General features: G+C 43.9%; 1 protein-coding gene across 5 annotated transcripts; it reads right to left on the reverse strand.

Annotated features, from left to right (window-relative positions):
* Nucleotides 1–4,017: 4,017 nt before the first annotated feature.
* Nucleotides 4,018–12,853, reverse strand: SMIM12 (small integral membrane protein 12). Of its 5 annotated transcripts, none has more exons than XM_077296088.1 (2): nt 12,749–12,853; nt 4,018–4,794 (listed from the first exon to the last, which is right to left on the reverse strand). In XM_077296088.1, exon 2 carries the CDS (start codon nt 4,744–4,746, stop codon nt 4,471–4,473), a length of 276 nt encoding a protein of 91 aa, XP_077152203.1. In that variant the 5' UTR covers nt 4,747–4,794; nt 12,749–12,853; the 3' UTR covers nt 4,018–4,470. The 5 variants fall into 5 exon arrangements, with proteins under 5 accessions (XP_077152203.1, XP_077152202.1, XP_077152204.1 ...); XM_077296087.1 differs by having other exon boundaries at nt 12,705–12,801; XM_077296089.1 differs by having other exon boundaries at nt 12,701–12,768.
* Between the last annotated feature and the right edge of the window lie 4,342 nt (nt 12,854–17,195).

Below are 17,195 nucleotides of genomic sequence, written 5' to 3' on the forward strand. Positions count from 1 at the left end.
AGAACGCTCAAAAAATTCAGCCTCTAGATGTGCAAAGCTGGTAGCGACATACTCCAAACCCCAGCAGTAATTGCAGTAAAAGGTGGTCCTAAGAAATATTGACTCAGGGGGCTGAATACAAATGCAAGTCACAATTTTCAGATTTATTTTTTAAAAATATTTAGAAAACCATGTATCATTTCCTTTACACTTCACAAATACTTGCTACTTTGTGTTGGTATTTCACATAAAATCCAAATAAAATACATTTAAGTTTGTTGATGTAACATGTAGAAATGTTCATGGGGTATTAATGCTTTTTCATGGCACTTAAAACCAGGTACCTAACAAGGTCTGAAATCTTAGCATGCTCATTAAACCCTGGGACCGTCTGGGACTTAGATACTGATCATCTAGAAAAGATGTATCCAGCTCTCAACCAAGGTTTAATTTTTTTTAAAAATGGCATTTATTAGATATATTTAAAATAAAATGGCACAAAAATACAATAATTACACATGTGTAGACTGATACACGTTTCAAACCCTAGACCCTTAATCAAACCTAGACATTCTCTGGAACCAGCTGCCTGCTACATTCCGTGCACAACCTGACTTAGGCTACTTTCAGACATAGCGCATTTTTGAGCGCTATTTTGCGGGCGCTTTTCAAAAATGCGCAATGTCATTTTCGTCTGCCGGCAAAGTGAATGAGAAATTCACTTTGCCGTTCAGACACACCGCAAAAAAACGCGGCGCTTTTGTCTGCAAACACGCCGGCGTAAAAAGAATTGACATGTCAATTCTTTACGCAGCGGCGTGTCTGCGTATCCCCCTAGGGCCCCATATTACCTTCCACACACAGCGCCTTTGTCCTGGGTGTCGGCGTCTTTGTACGGAGGGGTTGACACCCAGGACCGGACGTGACGTCGGACAGGAAGAGGGAAGCCCCTGCCCCCCAGTGAAGCTGTGTGTGTGTGTCTGTGTGTATGTAGGTGTGTGTGTATGTGTGTGTGTGTGTGTGTGTGTGTGTGTGTCCCCATGCGACGCTAGTGCCACCATTGTGCTAAGTCGCCGTATGGGACTACTACTCCCATCCGGTATTAGGATGGGAGAGTTGTCCCTGTGTCCGGCGACTTAGCACAATTGTAAAGTTACACAAAACACCTACACACAATACACATACATGACACACAGTACAGTACATACAACACATAACATAGAGTATATACTCACCAACAGCACACTTGTAGGCGAAGCCCTCGATCCTCCAGGAAAAAATCCAAAAATAATAAACCAAATTCATACTCCCTGTCCGCAGAATCCATAAAACGAGTGTCCCACGCCGATCCCCTGCTCTCCGGCGATACACTGCCAGGAGCGAAGCTCCTAGCAGTGTATCGCGTACTGTTCCGGCGTTCAATGACTCCGGCGTCTCGGTTAACAGCAGTACAGCTGCGTTGAACTTTCCCACGCAGCACTGCCGTTAAGCGAGAGTGCCGGGGTCAATGACCGCCGGTAAACTCGCTCGCGCATGCGCAGTGACACACCGACAGGAACTATGGCTCCTGTCAGTGTGTTGCTGCAGCCGTGGAGAGCAGACATATCTCTGGATGTGTCTGTTCTCCATGGAAAATCTTGATACGTGGCACTTAAATATGTGGCAATTAAATACGTGACACGTGGCACTTATACGTGATACGTGTCACTTAAATACGTGGCACGTGGCACTGAAATATGTGGCACGTGGCACTTTGATACGTGGCACGTGTCACTTAAATACGTGGCACTGAAATATGTGGCACGTGGCACTTTGATACGTGGCACGTGTCACTTAGATACGTGGCACTGAAATATGTGGCACTTTGATACGTGGCACTGAAATATGTGGCACGTGGCACTTTGATACGTGGCACTTTGATACGTGGCACTGAAATACGTGATACGTGGCACTGAAATACGTGATACGTGGCACTGAAATACGTGGCACGTGGCACTGAAATACGTGATACGTGGCACTGAAATACGTGGCACGTGGCACTGAAATACGTGGCACTGAAATACGTGGCACTGAAATACGTGATACGTGGCACTGAAATACGTGGCACGTGGCACTGAAATACGTGGCACGTGGCACTGAAATACGTGATACGTGGCACTGAAATACGTGGCACGTGGCACTGAAATACGTGGCACGTGGCACTGAAATACGTGGCACTGAAATACGTGGCACTGAAATACGTGATACGTGGCACTTAAATACGTGGCACTGAAATACGTGGCACTGAAATACGTGGCACTGAAATATGTGGCACTGAAATACGTGATACGTGGCAAAGAAATACGTGGCACTTAAATACGTGGCACTTAGGCTATGTTCACATTTGCGTTGTGCGCCGCATGCGTCCTTTTTTTGATTGATTTTGGACGCACCAAAAATGCAACTTGCTGCGTCCTCTGCGGCCGGATGCGTGCGCTGCAGTGACGCATGCGGCGCAAAACGCAAGTGCGACGCATGTCCATGCGCCCCCATGTTAAATATAGGGGCGCATGACGCATGCGGCGCCCGACGCTGCGGCGCAGACCGCAAATGTGAACGTAGACTTAAATAGCTGGATAGAGCTGGATCCGCGGGCTGTGATCTGGCCTACGCTCAGCACACTGCGGAGCGCTGTCATTCAAAACACGTCCACTCATTTTGGTGTTTAGTCCCAAAATGGAGGATGGAAGAAGAAAAGGGTTGGACAAGGAAATGACATCATTTCTTTTTTTTTTTCCCCCACTGCAGTTAAAGCTTTATTTGTGTCAAACACAGACAATCTGCAGAGAAAACTGCATAAAAAACCGCACTAAAAACCGCATCAAAAACGCACCAAAAACGCACCTGCGTTTTCTGCCCAGAGCTGCGGTTTTTGTCCTGAAAAAAAAGGATTGAAATCAGGATCGTGTGAACATACCCTTACCGTACAGGGTTACGAGGGGGGGCGTCTGACTGACGCCTGCCCTAGTAACCTGGGGTTAGTGACAGTGGGGTTAGTAAACCCCAGCTGATGTCTGTTCCGCTTGCTGAGGCGTCTTTGGCTCAAGGCCATTGCAGCTGGCAGAATCGACATGATGTTAACTCCAGTGTGTATTGTATTCTGAGTCATAAAGACAGGAAATGACCTCAATGACTCTTTTTTTTTTCCCCTTTTTTTTTTTTTTTCAAACAAACTTTATTTTCAGTACACAATGCTGAAAAAAACGCAGCTGCAAAAAACGCAGCAAAAAACGCTGTGTGTGAAAGCAGCTGCGTTTTTTGCCTGCGTAAAAAAACGCAGGTAAAGCAGCAGCAAAATACGCGCGCGTAAAAATACGCAGCAAATATGCTGTGTGTGAAAGTAGCCTTAGACAGTGGATGACAACCTTTAAAGGGAACCTGTCACCCCCAAAATCGAAGGTGAGCTAAGCCCACCGGCATCAGGGGCTTATCTGCAGCATTCTGGAATGCTGTAGATAAGCCCCCGATGTATCCTGAAAGATGAGAAAGAGAGGTTAGATTATACTCACCCAGGGGCGGTCCGGTCCCTCCCATCTTCTTACGATGACGTCTTCTTCTTATCTTCATGCTGCGGCTCTGGCGCAGGCGTACTTTGTCTGCCCTGTTGACGGCAGAGCAAAGTACTGCAGTGCGCAGGGAAAGGACAGAGAGGCCCAGCGCCTGCGCACTGCAGTACAAAACCTTCGATTTTGGGGGTGACAGGTTCCCTTTAAGGTGTACATATACCAAGTAAGTTGAAATTTAACAGCTAAATCCTTCTATCATTAACATAATAATTATCAGTACTGCACATTTCCATAACCTGAGTAACAAAATTAAGTTCATTTCTTCCCCCCATCATTTGCTGGTCAGGCATAGTATGACTCACAATTGTGTGTATGTCAGGTCAAGTTCTACTTTTCACGCTATGTTTTTACTATATATCTACTATGGCCTCTAACAGTAAGCATACATGCCAATGTGGATTTGAAAGAAAAAGCACAGATCTGGAGTAAAATGTACATTAATGCATCCTTATTTTATTTTTCTGCAAACATTGTCAATGTCAGAAACTCTATATAAACCATGTACGGTATATTTCCCAATAACACGTGATTCTCAGGAACTTTTAGGTGTAACAATGAGTTGCACATCTTTTAAAATATCTTTATTCTAAAGTAGAATAATCCTTATAAATGGCTTTGCATGACCCAAGCAGCTGAGACAATACTGAAGAGCAAGCAACAGTATATATAAAATGTGACATTTTGATAATTGAATAAGAAATCGTCATCATCATCACATAAATCAAACAAAAAAGGTAAATCCAGTATTGCATGTGTCAACTTCATTAACATGTATTCAGAATTTCATTAGAGTATCATCTGTCCATTTCGCTTCGAAGGTTTTCTAAGTGTAATTCCAGTAACACTCCCCAAAATACTTTTAGGAAGAGTATAGATTAAAGTCTTCTCAACTCTTCTCTTCTCTGTTGCGGTTTAGAACAGCTTTAGGGGTAAATTCCAACTTTTCTTTTAAGCTGATAACTTGAGTAAGATCACGTCCTGCTGCCTCCTGTAAGGCCCTTTCTTCTCTCTTTTCCGAAATGCTTTGCTCCTCTGTAGACTGCTTTGGTGTTCCACGAATAAACCATTCCAACTGGTATCCTACTGTACCAACCACAAGTGCCACTGGAAAAGTGACATATGGGGCATATGTCCTTAAAGCAGCCCATAGTACAGGCCACATGGTTCCTCAGGTTTTAGGAATGTTACTGTGAAGCAGGCAAGTGAGGACCTACAAATACAAGAAAAATGAATTATATCTTACATACATAACTTGCTATTTAGTGTACCTTTTCAATGTGAAAACATGTTTTTATATCTTAACTATGTAGAGATATGGTTGACTCAGGCACATAGCCTTAAGGTGCATTACTGAGTCAGACAGCACTCCTCCGATTTCTTAAAGGACAGTGTTGAAATGAACACATTGGGGGTGTTGATTCAAATCCAGCAAATGTCCAAACGTATCTATATATTGGTGGGTAAAAATTAAGATGATACAACAATGTAATCAAGATGCTATCACAACCTTTGCATAGTCTGAACCACCATTAGTAGTGTAGGAATAGAAGACAGGTGGCCCAACAGCCCAGATAAGACTGTCACCTTTCAGGTGTTGGCTTGACACCACCACAATCCTAACTACTCTCAGCAGTCAGTCTTTGTACCCCCATCCCAATTACTTGTTTGCCAACGGTGCAGCAAGGGCAGAGACCATATGCTTGTGTAGATTCTCACTATTAATCCTTCCCCACAGGAGACAGGTCACATGTCATGTGCAGATTATGGAGTGGGCTCAAGAGTTTAGCCTGGTCTTTACCGAGTAGGTGCCAGTTGTGTAATGCAGCCAGCACCTACCGCTAACAGCAGATAGCTGATACTGCTACTGTTTAAATGACGCTGCTGTTCTAGGACAGCTGCATTTAAAATGAGCAGCTGCCTGGTTCAATCATTCTGGCACCCGTCACTCTTCCAACAATCCTCGAGCAATATCAACTCGTGGAGCCAATGGCTTGCCATGACAGTCAGTCCTAAAGAAGGGCTTACTACAATCAATAAGGCCTTGTTCAGACAACTGCACTAAAATATGGACCAGTAACATTCGCAAATTGCAGATGTGACTGGTGTGTTTGATTTTACTCATAGAAGACAAGTGCAAAAAACGGCTATTATTGTATGTGCAACACTAGTGCATTCTACAAGTTTTTGTTTTCACATGAATTATCGCTCCGTGCGAAAAATCGCTGCTTTGCACAAGCACACTGGTCAATATCAGTAAGCTGTCAATTGTGCACATGGACAACACATTGACCCAAAATATAGCAGAAGTGCAACACAGGTAAAAAAAAAAAAAAAAAGCAACACATCCACATGCAAACATGCTTCAGATTTCACCCCTTTACATTAGCAGCTCCCCATCACTGCACATGCCAGATGCCATTAAAGGGTATCTAACAGGTAAATAAGGAAGACACTTGCCGGTAAGGGTATGTGTCCACGTTCAGGATTGCATCAGGATTTGGTCAGGATTTTATGCAGGTAAAATCCTGACCAAATCTGCACCTGAGGTCACTGGCAGGTCACCTGCGTTTTTGACACCTTTTTTAATGCGTTTTTCATGCGGATTTGTGTGCGTTTTTGTAAGCTCAATAAGGGTGTGTGTCCACGTGCCGTTTTACATCCGGAATAGCAGTGGATTGAACGCTGCGTGGAGCCGCAGCATCCAGATGTTACAGCATAGTGGAGGGGATTTTATGAAATCCCGTCTCCACTATACGTGGTAACACGCACCCGGCGGCCTTGCGATTACGGACATGCGGCGCGTCCTTTTAGATCGCAGCATGTCCGTGTACCTTGCGGCGCTGCTGCGCCGCCGCAAGGTAAATCACAAGGCCCTATGTGTGGGGTGGGATGATGCCGGATGTGTGCAATGAACACATCCGGCATTATCGCGTCTCCAGAAGGGGGCGGAGCAAGTTTGCCGCTCCGTCCAAACCGCCGGCCATCCTGAATGTGGACACATACCCTAAAGATATACCAAAAAAAAAGGGTGATGTCATTTCTTGTATAACCTCTTCAATTACATACTCCATTGAAGAATAATGTTTACACACACAGACAGATGATAGATAACAGATAGATCGATAGATAGATAGATCTATCGTATCTATTATCTATCTATAAATATATCTATCGATAGATATATCTATAGATAGCTAGATAGATATATCAATAGAGAGATAATAGATAGATGATAGATAGATAATACCAAGCCCGATGTTTAGTAGATCTATGTATCTTTATTCTGTTTGTCTGTCTGTCTGTCTGTCACGGAAATCCCAAGTCGCTGATTAGTCGTGGCCGTTTTGCAGAGACCAATCAGCGACGGGCACAGTCCGGCGGTGAAATGGCCGCTCCCTACTCCCCTGCAGTCAGTGCCCCCTCCAGTCAGCGCTCACACAGGGTTAATGGCAGCGTTGACGGACCGCGTTATGCCGCGGTGTAACGCACTCCGTTAACGCTGCTATTAACCCTGTGTGACCAACTTTTTTACTATCGATGCTGCCTATGCAGCATCAATAGTAAAAAGATCTAATGTTAAAAATAATAATAATAAAAAAAACATTATATACGCACCCTCCGTCAGCCCCTGGATCCAGCTGAGGCCTTTCCCGCTCCTTGCGACGCTCCGGTGACTGGTCCATGCATTGCGGTCTCGCGAGACTGCAATGCACCCTTGGGACCAGAGCGTCGCGAGGAGCATCGGTAAACGCCTCGCCTGGACCCGGGGGCCGACGGAGGGTGAGTATAGAACTATTTTTTATTTTAATTCTTTTTTTTTTTTTTAACAGGGATATGGTGTCCACATTGCTATATATTACGTGGGCTGTGTTAGATACTGCGTGGGCTGTGTTATATACTACATCTCTGTGCTATATACTACGTGGCTGTGGTAAATATTACGTGGCTGTACAATATACTACATCGCTGTGCTCTATACTACGTGGCCTGTGTTATATACTGCATGGGCAGTGTTATATACTACGTCTCTGTGCTATATACTACGTGGCTGGGCAATATACTATGTGGCTGCTATATCTACTGTGTTTGCTGTGCTATATACTACGTGGGCTGTGTTATATACATCGCTGTGCTATATACTATGTGGCTGCTATATACTACGTGGCTGTGCTATCTACTGCATGGGCTGTGCTATATACTACGTGGGCTGTGTTATATACTACCTCGCTGTGCTATATACTACGTGGCTGTGCTATATACTACGCGGCCGGCCGCGACCAATCAGCGATATTGGCGCGGAATTTAACCCCCACTCACAGCGCGACGTACATACATACAACCATATTCTAGAATACCCAATGCGTTAGAATCGAGCCACCATCTAGTATATATATAATCGTCTAAGGGTATGTTTGTCTGTAACGGAAATCCTGCGTCGCTTATTGGTCGCGGGCGGCTGGTGTGACCAATCAACGACAGGTGCAGTCAGGCCGTGAACTGGTGCGGGATTTAAACCACGCTTCGCTGACTGCTCGCGCCCGGCCAACCGTGACCAATCAGCGATATTGCAGCGGGATTTAAACACCACTTCGTAAATAAAGTACATACATATTCTAGAATACCAGATGTGTTCGAATCGGGCCACCATCTAGTAGATATATAATAGCAAGGCCGATGTTTACGAATGAACGTTTAATTTAAAAAAAAAAAATGGGAAAAAAATGGCGTGGGGTCCCCTTATAATTTATAGCCAGAAAGGCTACGCGGACAGCTGCGGGCTGATATTTCATAGCCTAGAGAGGGGCCATGGATATTGCCCCTCCCCCCGGCTACAAGTACCAACCCTCAGCCGCCCCAGAAATGGTGCATCTGCAAGATGCGCCAATTCCGGCACTTAGCCCCTCTCTTCCCACGCCCGTGTGGCGGTGGGATATGGGGTAATAAGGGGTTAATGTCGCCTTGCTATTGAAAGGTGACATTAAGCCGGGTTAATAATGGAGATGTCAATAAGACGCCTATCCATTATTAATCTTAGAGTAGTGAAAGAGTTAAAAAAGAAATAGACACAGCCAGAAAAAAGTATTTTATTATTCTTAATTTCACCATACTTCCCATACTCGATCGCCTGCAAAAAATGTAAAATAATAAACCGTATACTCCCTGTCCGACGCAGTCCAATTAATAACGAGTGTCCCACGACGATCTCCCCTATAGAACAGTGACATTGGGTGATGTCACAGCTCTATAGGACCTCCAGTGACACACTGACAGGAGACAATGGCTCCTGCAGTGCATCACTGAGAGGTTACTGTAGTTCACTGGTCTCACTTTATGGCAATTGCTGCGTGGGAACTTTCTCACACAGCAATGCCAAAAGTGAGACTAGGGACTATTTTCTCACTGGGGCGTAGGAATACATTGTGGAAGGATACCCTCTATCATTGTATTCCTGGAGCCCCTGGAGAGCGGTCGCATCAGCTGATGCTGCTGCTCTCCACGGGAGATCGTCGTGGGACACTCGTTTTAATTGGATTTCTGTGGATCAGGGAGTATAGTGTTTGTTCATTATTTTAATATTTTTTACAGATGACACTGGCTTCGGGGATCAAAGTGACAAGTGATGGTGAGTATGTACTCTATGTTTAATGTACTGTATGTCTATATGTATGTTGTATGTATGTACTGTATGTATGAGTTGTTTGGTGTATGTTGCATGTCGCATGTTGTTGCATGTCGCATGTTGTATGTTGCATGTCGCCGCATGTTGTTTGTTGTGTGTTGTATGTTATGTGGTGTATGTGCACACAGTGTAGACGAGTTCAGCTCTGCTACATCTGGATGCCTGACATCTAGATGTAGCAGAGCCGGTAGATGATCGCCGGAGATAACTCTCCAGCGATCACCTACACTAGAGCGTTCTCACAATCAGCTGATCAGCTGTTTGCGAGAACCAGACTAGTGACCGGAGATAAGTCCCGGTCACGTGCACAGCAGTTCTCGCAATAACATAAGTTATTGCGAGAACTGCAGTGGACGAGGGACTTCCAGCGGCGGGACAGGTGAGCCAGCATGGACATGCGTAGTAAGCTGCTTGTATGCAGTTTCTACGCCTGTGACTAATCATTAGATGCGATTTTATCGCATCTAATGATAGTCTATGGTAAATATACGGCGCGGCAGCGCCGCTTTGTGAACAAACATGCTGCATTCTGATAAGACGCGCCGCATGTCCGTTTAAGCCGGTCTGCCGCCTCCGTGTTTTACCGCATAGTGGAGACGGGATTTCATGAAATCCCCTCCACTATGCTGTAACATCTGGACGCTGCGTGTTTGACGCTGCGGCTCTACGCAGCGTCAAACACGCAGCGTTTCCTGAACGTGGAAACATACCCTAAAGGTGGGCGGGTGCTCATCGATAGAGGGAATCCAATGTAAACAGCAGGTCTGTACATATGGTCCAATATTACCATTTCCATCATAAGACCTTGTTAATGACCACTGACAGAGACAGACTGGTGCTTGCTGAAGGCACGTGTACTGTGTAATGGCTGTGTCTGACCATGCAGGAACACGGTCTGATCATACCACAGCTCCTGGGCCCCCACCCAGGAAGGAAAAGAGTATGCAGACATTACAGCAGCTGATTCTTTTTGTGAGGTAAAACATTTCCTTGCCTGTTTTTAACCCCTTAACCCCCGGGGCCGTTTTCAGTTTTCGTTTTTTGCTCCCCCTCTTCCCAGAGTTGTAACTTTTTTATTTTTTGGTCAAAATGGCCATGTGAGGGCTTGTTTTTTGCGGAACGAGTTGTACTTTTGAAGTACACCACTGGTTTTAACATACCGTGTACTGGAAAATGGGGGGAAAAAAAATCCAAATGCGGTGAAATTGAAAAAAAAGTGCAATCCCACAGTTGTTTTTTGGCTTTTTGTTTTTTTTTTTAACCACGTTCACTAAATGCTAAAACTGACCCACCATTATGATTGTCCAGGTCATTACGCGTTCACAGACAATAAACATGTCTAGGTTCTTTTTTACCTACAGTAAGTGGTAAAAAAAATCCAAAGTTTAACAAAAAACAAAAATTGCGCCATTTTCCAATACCCGTAATGTCTCCATTTTTCATGATCTCGGGTCACAGCAGGGACACATTTATAAGATTATGTAAGCACAGGAACACCTTTTTAAAACATATCCAATTGCTGAACTTATTATTATTCAAAGATCTATTAATGAAAATTAACTTTGTTCTGGTCCAGGTAAAAGTCCTGGACCGGATGACTTCTCCTCTGTATTTTATAAATTCTTCAAGGAGCAACTTGCACCAGTAATGGCTAAAACTTTTAATTAATTACACAAAAGTACACACTTTGTTTCCCAATCATTGGAAGCACTTATTAGTGTACTCTCCCTACACGGGGTAAAGATTCTTCGATTATTGCTAATTTCAGGCAAATTTCCCTATTAAATGTGGACATATTATTTTTTGAAGATTTTAGCAGATAGACTAGTTCCTTTGCTTCCTTCCCTTATTAATACTGACCAGGTGGGATTTGTTCAGGGGCAGGAGGCACGAGACAAGACCACTAAGACATTGCTTATTATTTCAAAAATAAAATCCAAATTTACACCTTTCGGCCTATTGTCTGTAGATGCAGAAAAGGCCTCCGACAGAGTACACTGGGAATTTATAGAAGAGGCTCTGCAACAGATACATATAGGCGCTCGGTTCATACAGAGGATCCTTGCCTTGTATGATGGAACTACAGCTCAAGTCAGATTTAATAGTACGTCGCCCTCACCTTTTGTGATTAAAAATGGAACCAGGCAGGGCTGTCTACTTGGCCCCGATAAAATAATGAAGCCTATACTCACCTCCGATGCCGGTAACGTTCCAGCGGTGTCGGCACTCGCGGTCCCAGGGCTGTGATGCAGCGGAATGACATGTGATGATGCCCAGTGCCCAATCAATGCTGGCGTCAGTGTCTCCACTTTCGGACAAACTGAACATGAAGAGGAAGTCCGGGCTGCAGCTATTGCGTAGTGACGCGCCAGTGCCTGTGAAGATCAATGAAGACTCTGCCTATTGAAGGGTGGACAGGGTTCACATAACCACGCGCATTAACAGGTTCACAGCGCGAAACAGGTCAGTGTGACGTACATACGAGGGGGTGCCATTATAATGAAGACAGGAGGCAGTGATTTCTTCCAAGAACCGCATGCCCTGGAGCCTGGAAGAAATCATTAACATAAAACAGAATAACTGCAATTCTCAAGATCTAGACCGTAGTTATGAGGCATACTGGTAAGACTGGTTTAACCATTCTATTACCTGTATGCCCATAGTAATAGATCTAAATCGTCCAGGGGCTGACAGATTCCCTTTAAAAGAGGTTTTCTGGTTTAGGAATGTCCTTGTCCCCCAGCTGCAGTTTGTTTAAAAAAAAAAAAAAGTTGGACTCACCCTCCCCAGGTCCAGCACTAAGTCTCCATCACTGCTCCTCATGACTGTCCCTGGCGACCATGCTGCGGCCAATAACTGGGCTCAGACACTCTGTCTGAGCTGCATTGAGCCACTGAGCTCAGTTAGTGGCCACAGCGCTGGCAATGTGTTATTAATTATTATTATTAATGTGTCATTAGCGCTGAGATTGGGGACTGTGCCGGACGCAGAGGAAAGAGATGTCTGGACACAATCTGAAGTTACGCAGAAGGGTCTCTCAAAGCCAGGAAAGCCCCTTGAGTTGGGGGCACACATGTTAAGATAAGGGGATCGATAAGGACATGTTTTGCATGTGCAGATATTATAGCAAGGGAGGGGGCATGACTAAAGGCATAAAGAATAATGCCAGGATGTGGGGCTATGGCTTGGGGTCAGCTGTTCTGGCATAAAATGGGAGACCCCATAAATTGGCATCATACAGTGTTTACAAGGCACATGCATGTACACAAGGAAGGGAAGGCCTGTAAACACGACTAGGACAGCAAGTAACAAGCAGGAACTCGCCCTCCTCAGCACTCCATGGGACACATGGGAAGGTCAGGAACAACTGCCGAGCTGCAGATGAGATTCCCGGGTGCACAGACTGACTACACGGGGATAATGGCAGAGTACGTACTCACAGCACACGGCCGCCCAGCAGCTGGGTAACCTGCTAACAACACACCTGGCTGGTAAGTCCTAGCAGTCTAAAGGACCTGCGGTGACGTCATGACCTCGTGATCAGTCACATGTACAGGCAGAGGTAGACTGTGCAGTGTGTCAGACTCAGGACTAGAGGGCGGGAGGAGCCAGTTCTTGGAAATCGTCTTCTATAGCTATGGACACAGTGCTGTGGGAGAGCGATGTATATGTGAGAGGCTGCCAGTGTATGTGAGGAAACCATGCTCATAAGTGTGTGTGTGTGTGTGTGTGTGTGTTGGGTACATAGCTATATACATAGTGTGTGTGTGTGTGTGTGTATATATATGAGGAAACCATGCTCATAAGTGTGTGTGTGTGTTGGGTACATAGCTATATACATAGTGTGTGTGTATGTGAGGAATCCATGCTCATAAGTGTGTGTCATGTACATAGCTATATACATTGTGTGTGTGTATATATGAGGAAACCATGCTCATAAGTGTGTTGTGTACATAGCTATATATACATAGTGTGTGTGTATGTGAGGAAACCATGCTCATAAGTGTGTGTCTATGTGTATATTGTGTACATAGCTATGTACATTGTGTGTATGTAGTGTGTATGTGAGGAAACCATGCTCATAAGTGTGTGTCTGTGTATGTTGTGTACATAGCTATGTACATTGTGTATACAGTGTGTATGTGAGGAAACCATGCTCATAAGTGTGTGTCTGTGTATGTTGTGTACATAGCTATGTACATTGTGTGTGTATACAGTGTGTATGTGAGGAAACCATGCTCATAAGTGTGTGTCTGTGTGTGTTGGGTACATAGCTATGTACATTGTGTATACAGTGTGTATGTGAGGAAACCATGCTCATAAGTGTGTCTGTGTATGTTGTGTACATAGCTATGTACATTGTGTGTGTATACAGTGTGTATGTGAGGAAACCATGCTCATAAGTGTGTGTCTGTGTGTGTTGGGTACATAGCTATATACATTGTGTGTGTGTATATATGAGGAAACCATGCTCATAAGTGTGTGTCATGTACTTAGCTATATACATAGTGTGTGTGTATACGAGCACACCATTCTCATAAGTGTGTGTTGTGTACATGACTACAGTATATATACATTAATAAGACATTTTCCAGATTCATATTTGTGACTGCAAGTAGTCACTAAATCAGTACATATACCTCCATATTATAAACCAATAGAAAACACCGGAGACCAACTGGGAGTTTTTTCTATAAAAATATCAAAAACTTTATTAAAGACCAATAACAAACAATTTCAAAACACAGACAAAGTGTTGAAAGTGTTGGTAATCAAAGACCCCAGATAAAGATGGCCCTCAGTATAATATCACATATCCAATCATAACCATACAAATAACAATTGTACCCGGCCACACACATGAATGGGCACCAGAAGGTCCCAGTCACGTCCGCAGCAGAATGTTGCCGGACAGGGGTGTGGGAAGCACAGACCACGATCACACGCACCACAGCTAAAGAATTTAAAGGTATAGCATGAAATATATACACAACATTTGACCAATAATAAATCATGATGAAAAAGCAGGATCTTATACACAGATTTGATAAAACTCGAATAGATCAGATGTAGAGTCCATTCCTGATCTTAAAGAGCTAAGGATTAACTCTTTCTTCATATGGTAGTTCACATCAACAGGGAGCCAGTGATATGCTGTTAAACAAGTAAAAATATTGCAGAAAAATTCATATTAAAGAAATACAAAACACACAAATACAGCAATACAGGTGGATAGTATTTTTAAAGGGAAAAAGTACAATAATACTACAAAAAGGGGCCAAAATTTAAGGAGTCATTTAGGCCAGCCGGTTTCATGGTCCCCAAGGTAACAATCCATTTTAATTCACGTTGTGCCAAAAGTTTTTTTACGTTTCCGCCCCTAATACCTAAGTGTACCACGTCTATACCCCTAACCTTAAAGTCTTTGGGATTACAGTTATGGACCATCCTGAAGTGTTTCGGGATGGTCTTGAGGGTTGAAACATCCTCTGCTGTTCTGGCTGCCCCAATGTCTCGCATGTGTTCTCTGACACGCACCCTTAGTTCCCGTGATGTAAGTCCTATATAAATAAGCGGACAACTGCAAGTAGCATAATAGATTACGTTATTCGTATTACAGGAGATGTACTCTCTGATCTCAAATTCCTTGTGATCCACGGAACTGAACTTAGACGTCTGGAGAACATTGGCGCAAGCCATGCAGTGTCCACATTTGAAAGAGCCTTTTCTAGGTTTAGAATTACCAACGAAGTTTGTAATTGGTGCTACATAATGGCATGTTACTAAAAGATCCCTAAGGTTTTTTGATCTACGGGAGGTCATTAACGGTCTATCTGTCAGATATCGTTCCAGGGAGGGCTCGGCACTGAGAACGGGCCAGTGTTTGGTTAAAATCGCCCACATATTTTCCCACTCATGATTGAATACTGAGATAAAGCGCATCCCTTCCTCCTGTTTTTCCTTTTTAGTTTTGTGGTATAGTAGCGAATTCCGAGACACCGACCTAGCCCGATTATACCCATTCTTAATACATCGCTTACTGTACCCTCGTTGTCTGAATCTTTCCCTAAGATCCAAGGCTTGGCTATAGCTATATGTACATTGTGTGTGTGTGAGGAAACCATGCTCATAAGTGTGTGTTGTGTACATAGCTATATATACATAGTGTGTGTGTGTATGTGAGGAAACCATGCTCATAAGTGTGTGTCTATGTGTATGTTGTGTACATAGCTATATACATTGTGTGTGTATATAGTGTGTAGGTGAAGAAATCATGCTCATTAGTGTGTGTTGTGTACATAGCTAAATATACATAGTGTGTTTGTGTGTGTATATTGTGTGTATGTGAGGAAACCATGCTCATAAGTGTGTGTTGTGTACATAGCTATATATACATAGTGTGTGTATGTGAGGAAACCATGCTCTTAAGTGTGTGTGTGTGTGTTGGGTGCATAGCTATATACATAGTGTGTGTGTGTGTGTGTGTGTGTGTATATATGAGGAAACCATGCTCATAAGTGTGTTGAGTACATAGCTATATATACATAGTGTGTGTATGTGAGGAAACCATGCTCTTAAGTGTGTGTTGCGTACATAGCTATATACATAGTGTGTGTGTGTATATATGAGGAAACCATGCTCATAAGTGTGTGTCATGTACATAGCTATATACATAGTGTGTGTGCTTACCTCCCAACTTTTGAAGATGGGAAAAAGGGAGAAAGTTTGCGGCGCGCAACGCGCGCCATGGCAAATTTTAGGCCACGCCTCTGACCACACCCATTCATAATTAGTCACACCCATATCCACATCCCAACCACACCCATTTAGCACTGCTGATCACACTGTTTCATATACAATAATTAAACAAAAAAATATGGCCACACAGTGCTCCATACCATATAATGGCCACACATGATGCTCAATACTGTATAATGGCCACACATGATGCTCAATACTGTATAATGGCCACACAGTGCTCCATACTGTATAATGACTGCACATGATGCTCCATACTGTATAATGGCCACACATGATGCTCCATACTGTATAATGACTGCACATGATGCTCCATAATGTGTAATGGCCGCACATGATGCTCCATACTGTATAATGACTGCATAGGATGCTCCATATTGTATAATGACCGCACATGATGCTCCATACTGTATAATGGCCACACATGATGCTCCATACTGTATAACGACCACACATGATGCTCAATACTGTATAATGGCCACACACAGTTCTCCATACTGTATAATGAACCACATGATGCTCAATACTGTATAATGACCGCACATGATGCGCCATACTGTATAATGACCGCACATGATGCTCCATACTGTATATTGACCGCACATGATGCTCCATACTGTATAATGACTGCACATGATGCTCCATACTGTATAATGACTGCACATGATGCTCCATATTGTATAATGACCGCACATGATGCTCCATATTGTATAATGACCACACATGATGCTCCATACTGTATAATGGCCACACATGATGCTCCATACTGTATAATGACTGCACATGATGCTCCATATTGTATAATGACTGCACATGATGCTCCATACTGTATAATGGCCACACATAATGCTCCATACTGTATAATGGCCACACACAGTTCTCCATACTGTATAATGATCCCACATGATGCTCAATACTGTATAATGAGCCCCCCCCCTCCTGTATGCATGGCTCATCTCCCTCCCATCCCATATACATGGCTCATATCCCCCCCTCCTGTATGCATGGCTCATATTCCCCCTCCTGTATGCATGGCTCATATTCCCCCCCCAGTGTACATGGCTCATATTCCCCCCCCCCCTGTATGCATGGCTCATTCCCCCCCTTCCTGAATGCATGGCTCATATTCCCCCCCCTGTATGCATGGCTCATATTCCCACCCCCTGTATGCA

The sequence above is a fragment of the Ranitomeya variabilis genome, chromosome 3 (assembly GCF_051348905.1).
Source record: "Ranitomeya variabilis isolate aRanVar5 chromosome 3, aRanVar5.hap1, whole genome shotgun sequence".
NCBI classification, from domain to species: Eukaryota; Metazoa; Chordata; class Amphibia; order Anura; family Dendrobatidae; genus Ranitomeya; species Ranitomeya variabilis.

Bases quoted from the DNA above. Each gene is read 5' to 3' on its own strand.
- SMIM12 (XM_077296088.1), bottom strand. From the start codon at position 4,746: ATGTGGCCTGTACTATGGGCTGCTTTAAGGACATATGCCCCATATGTC.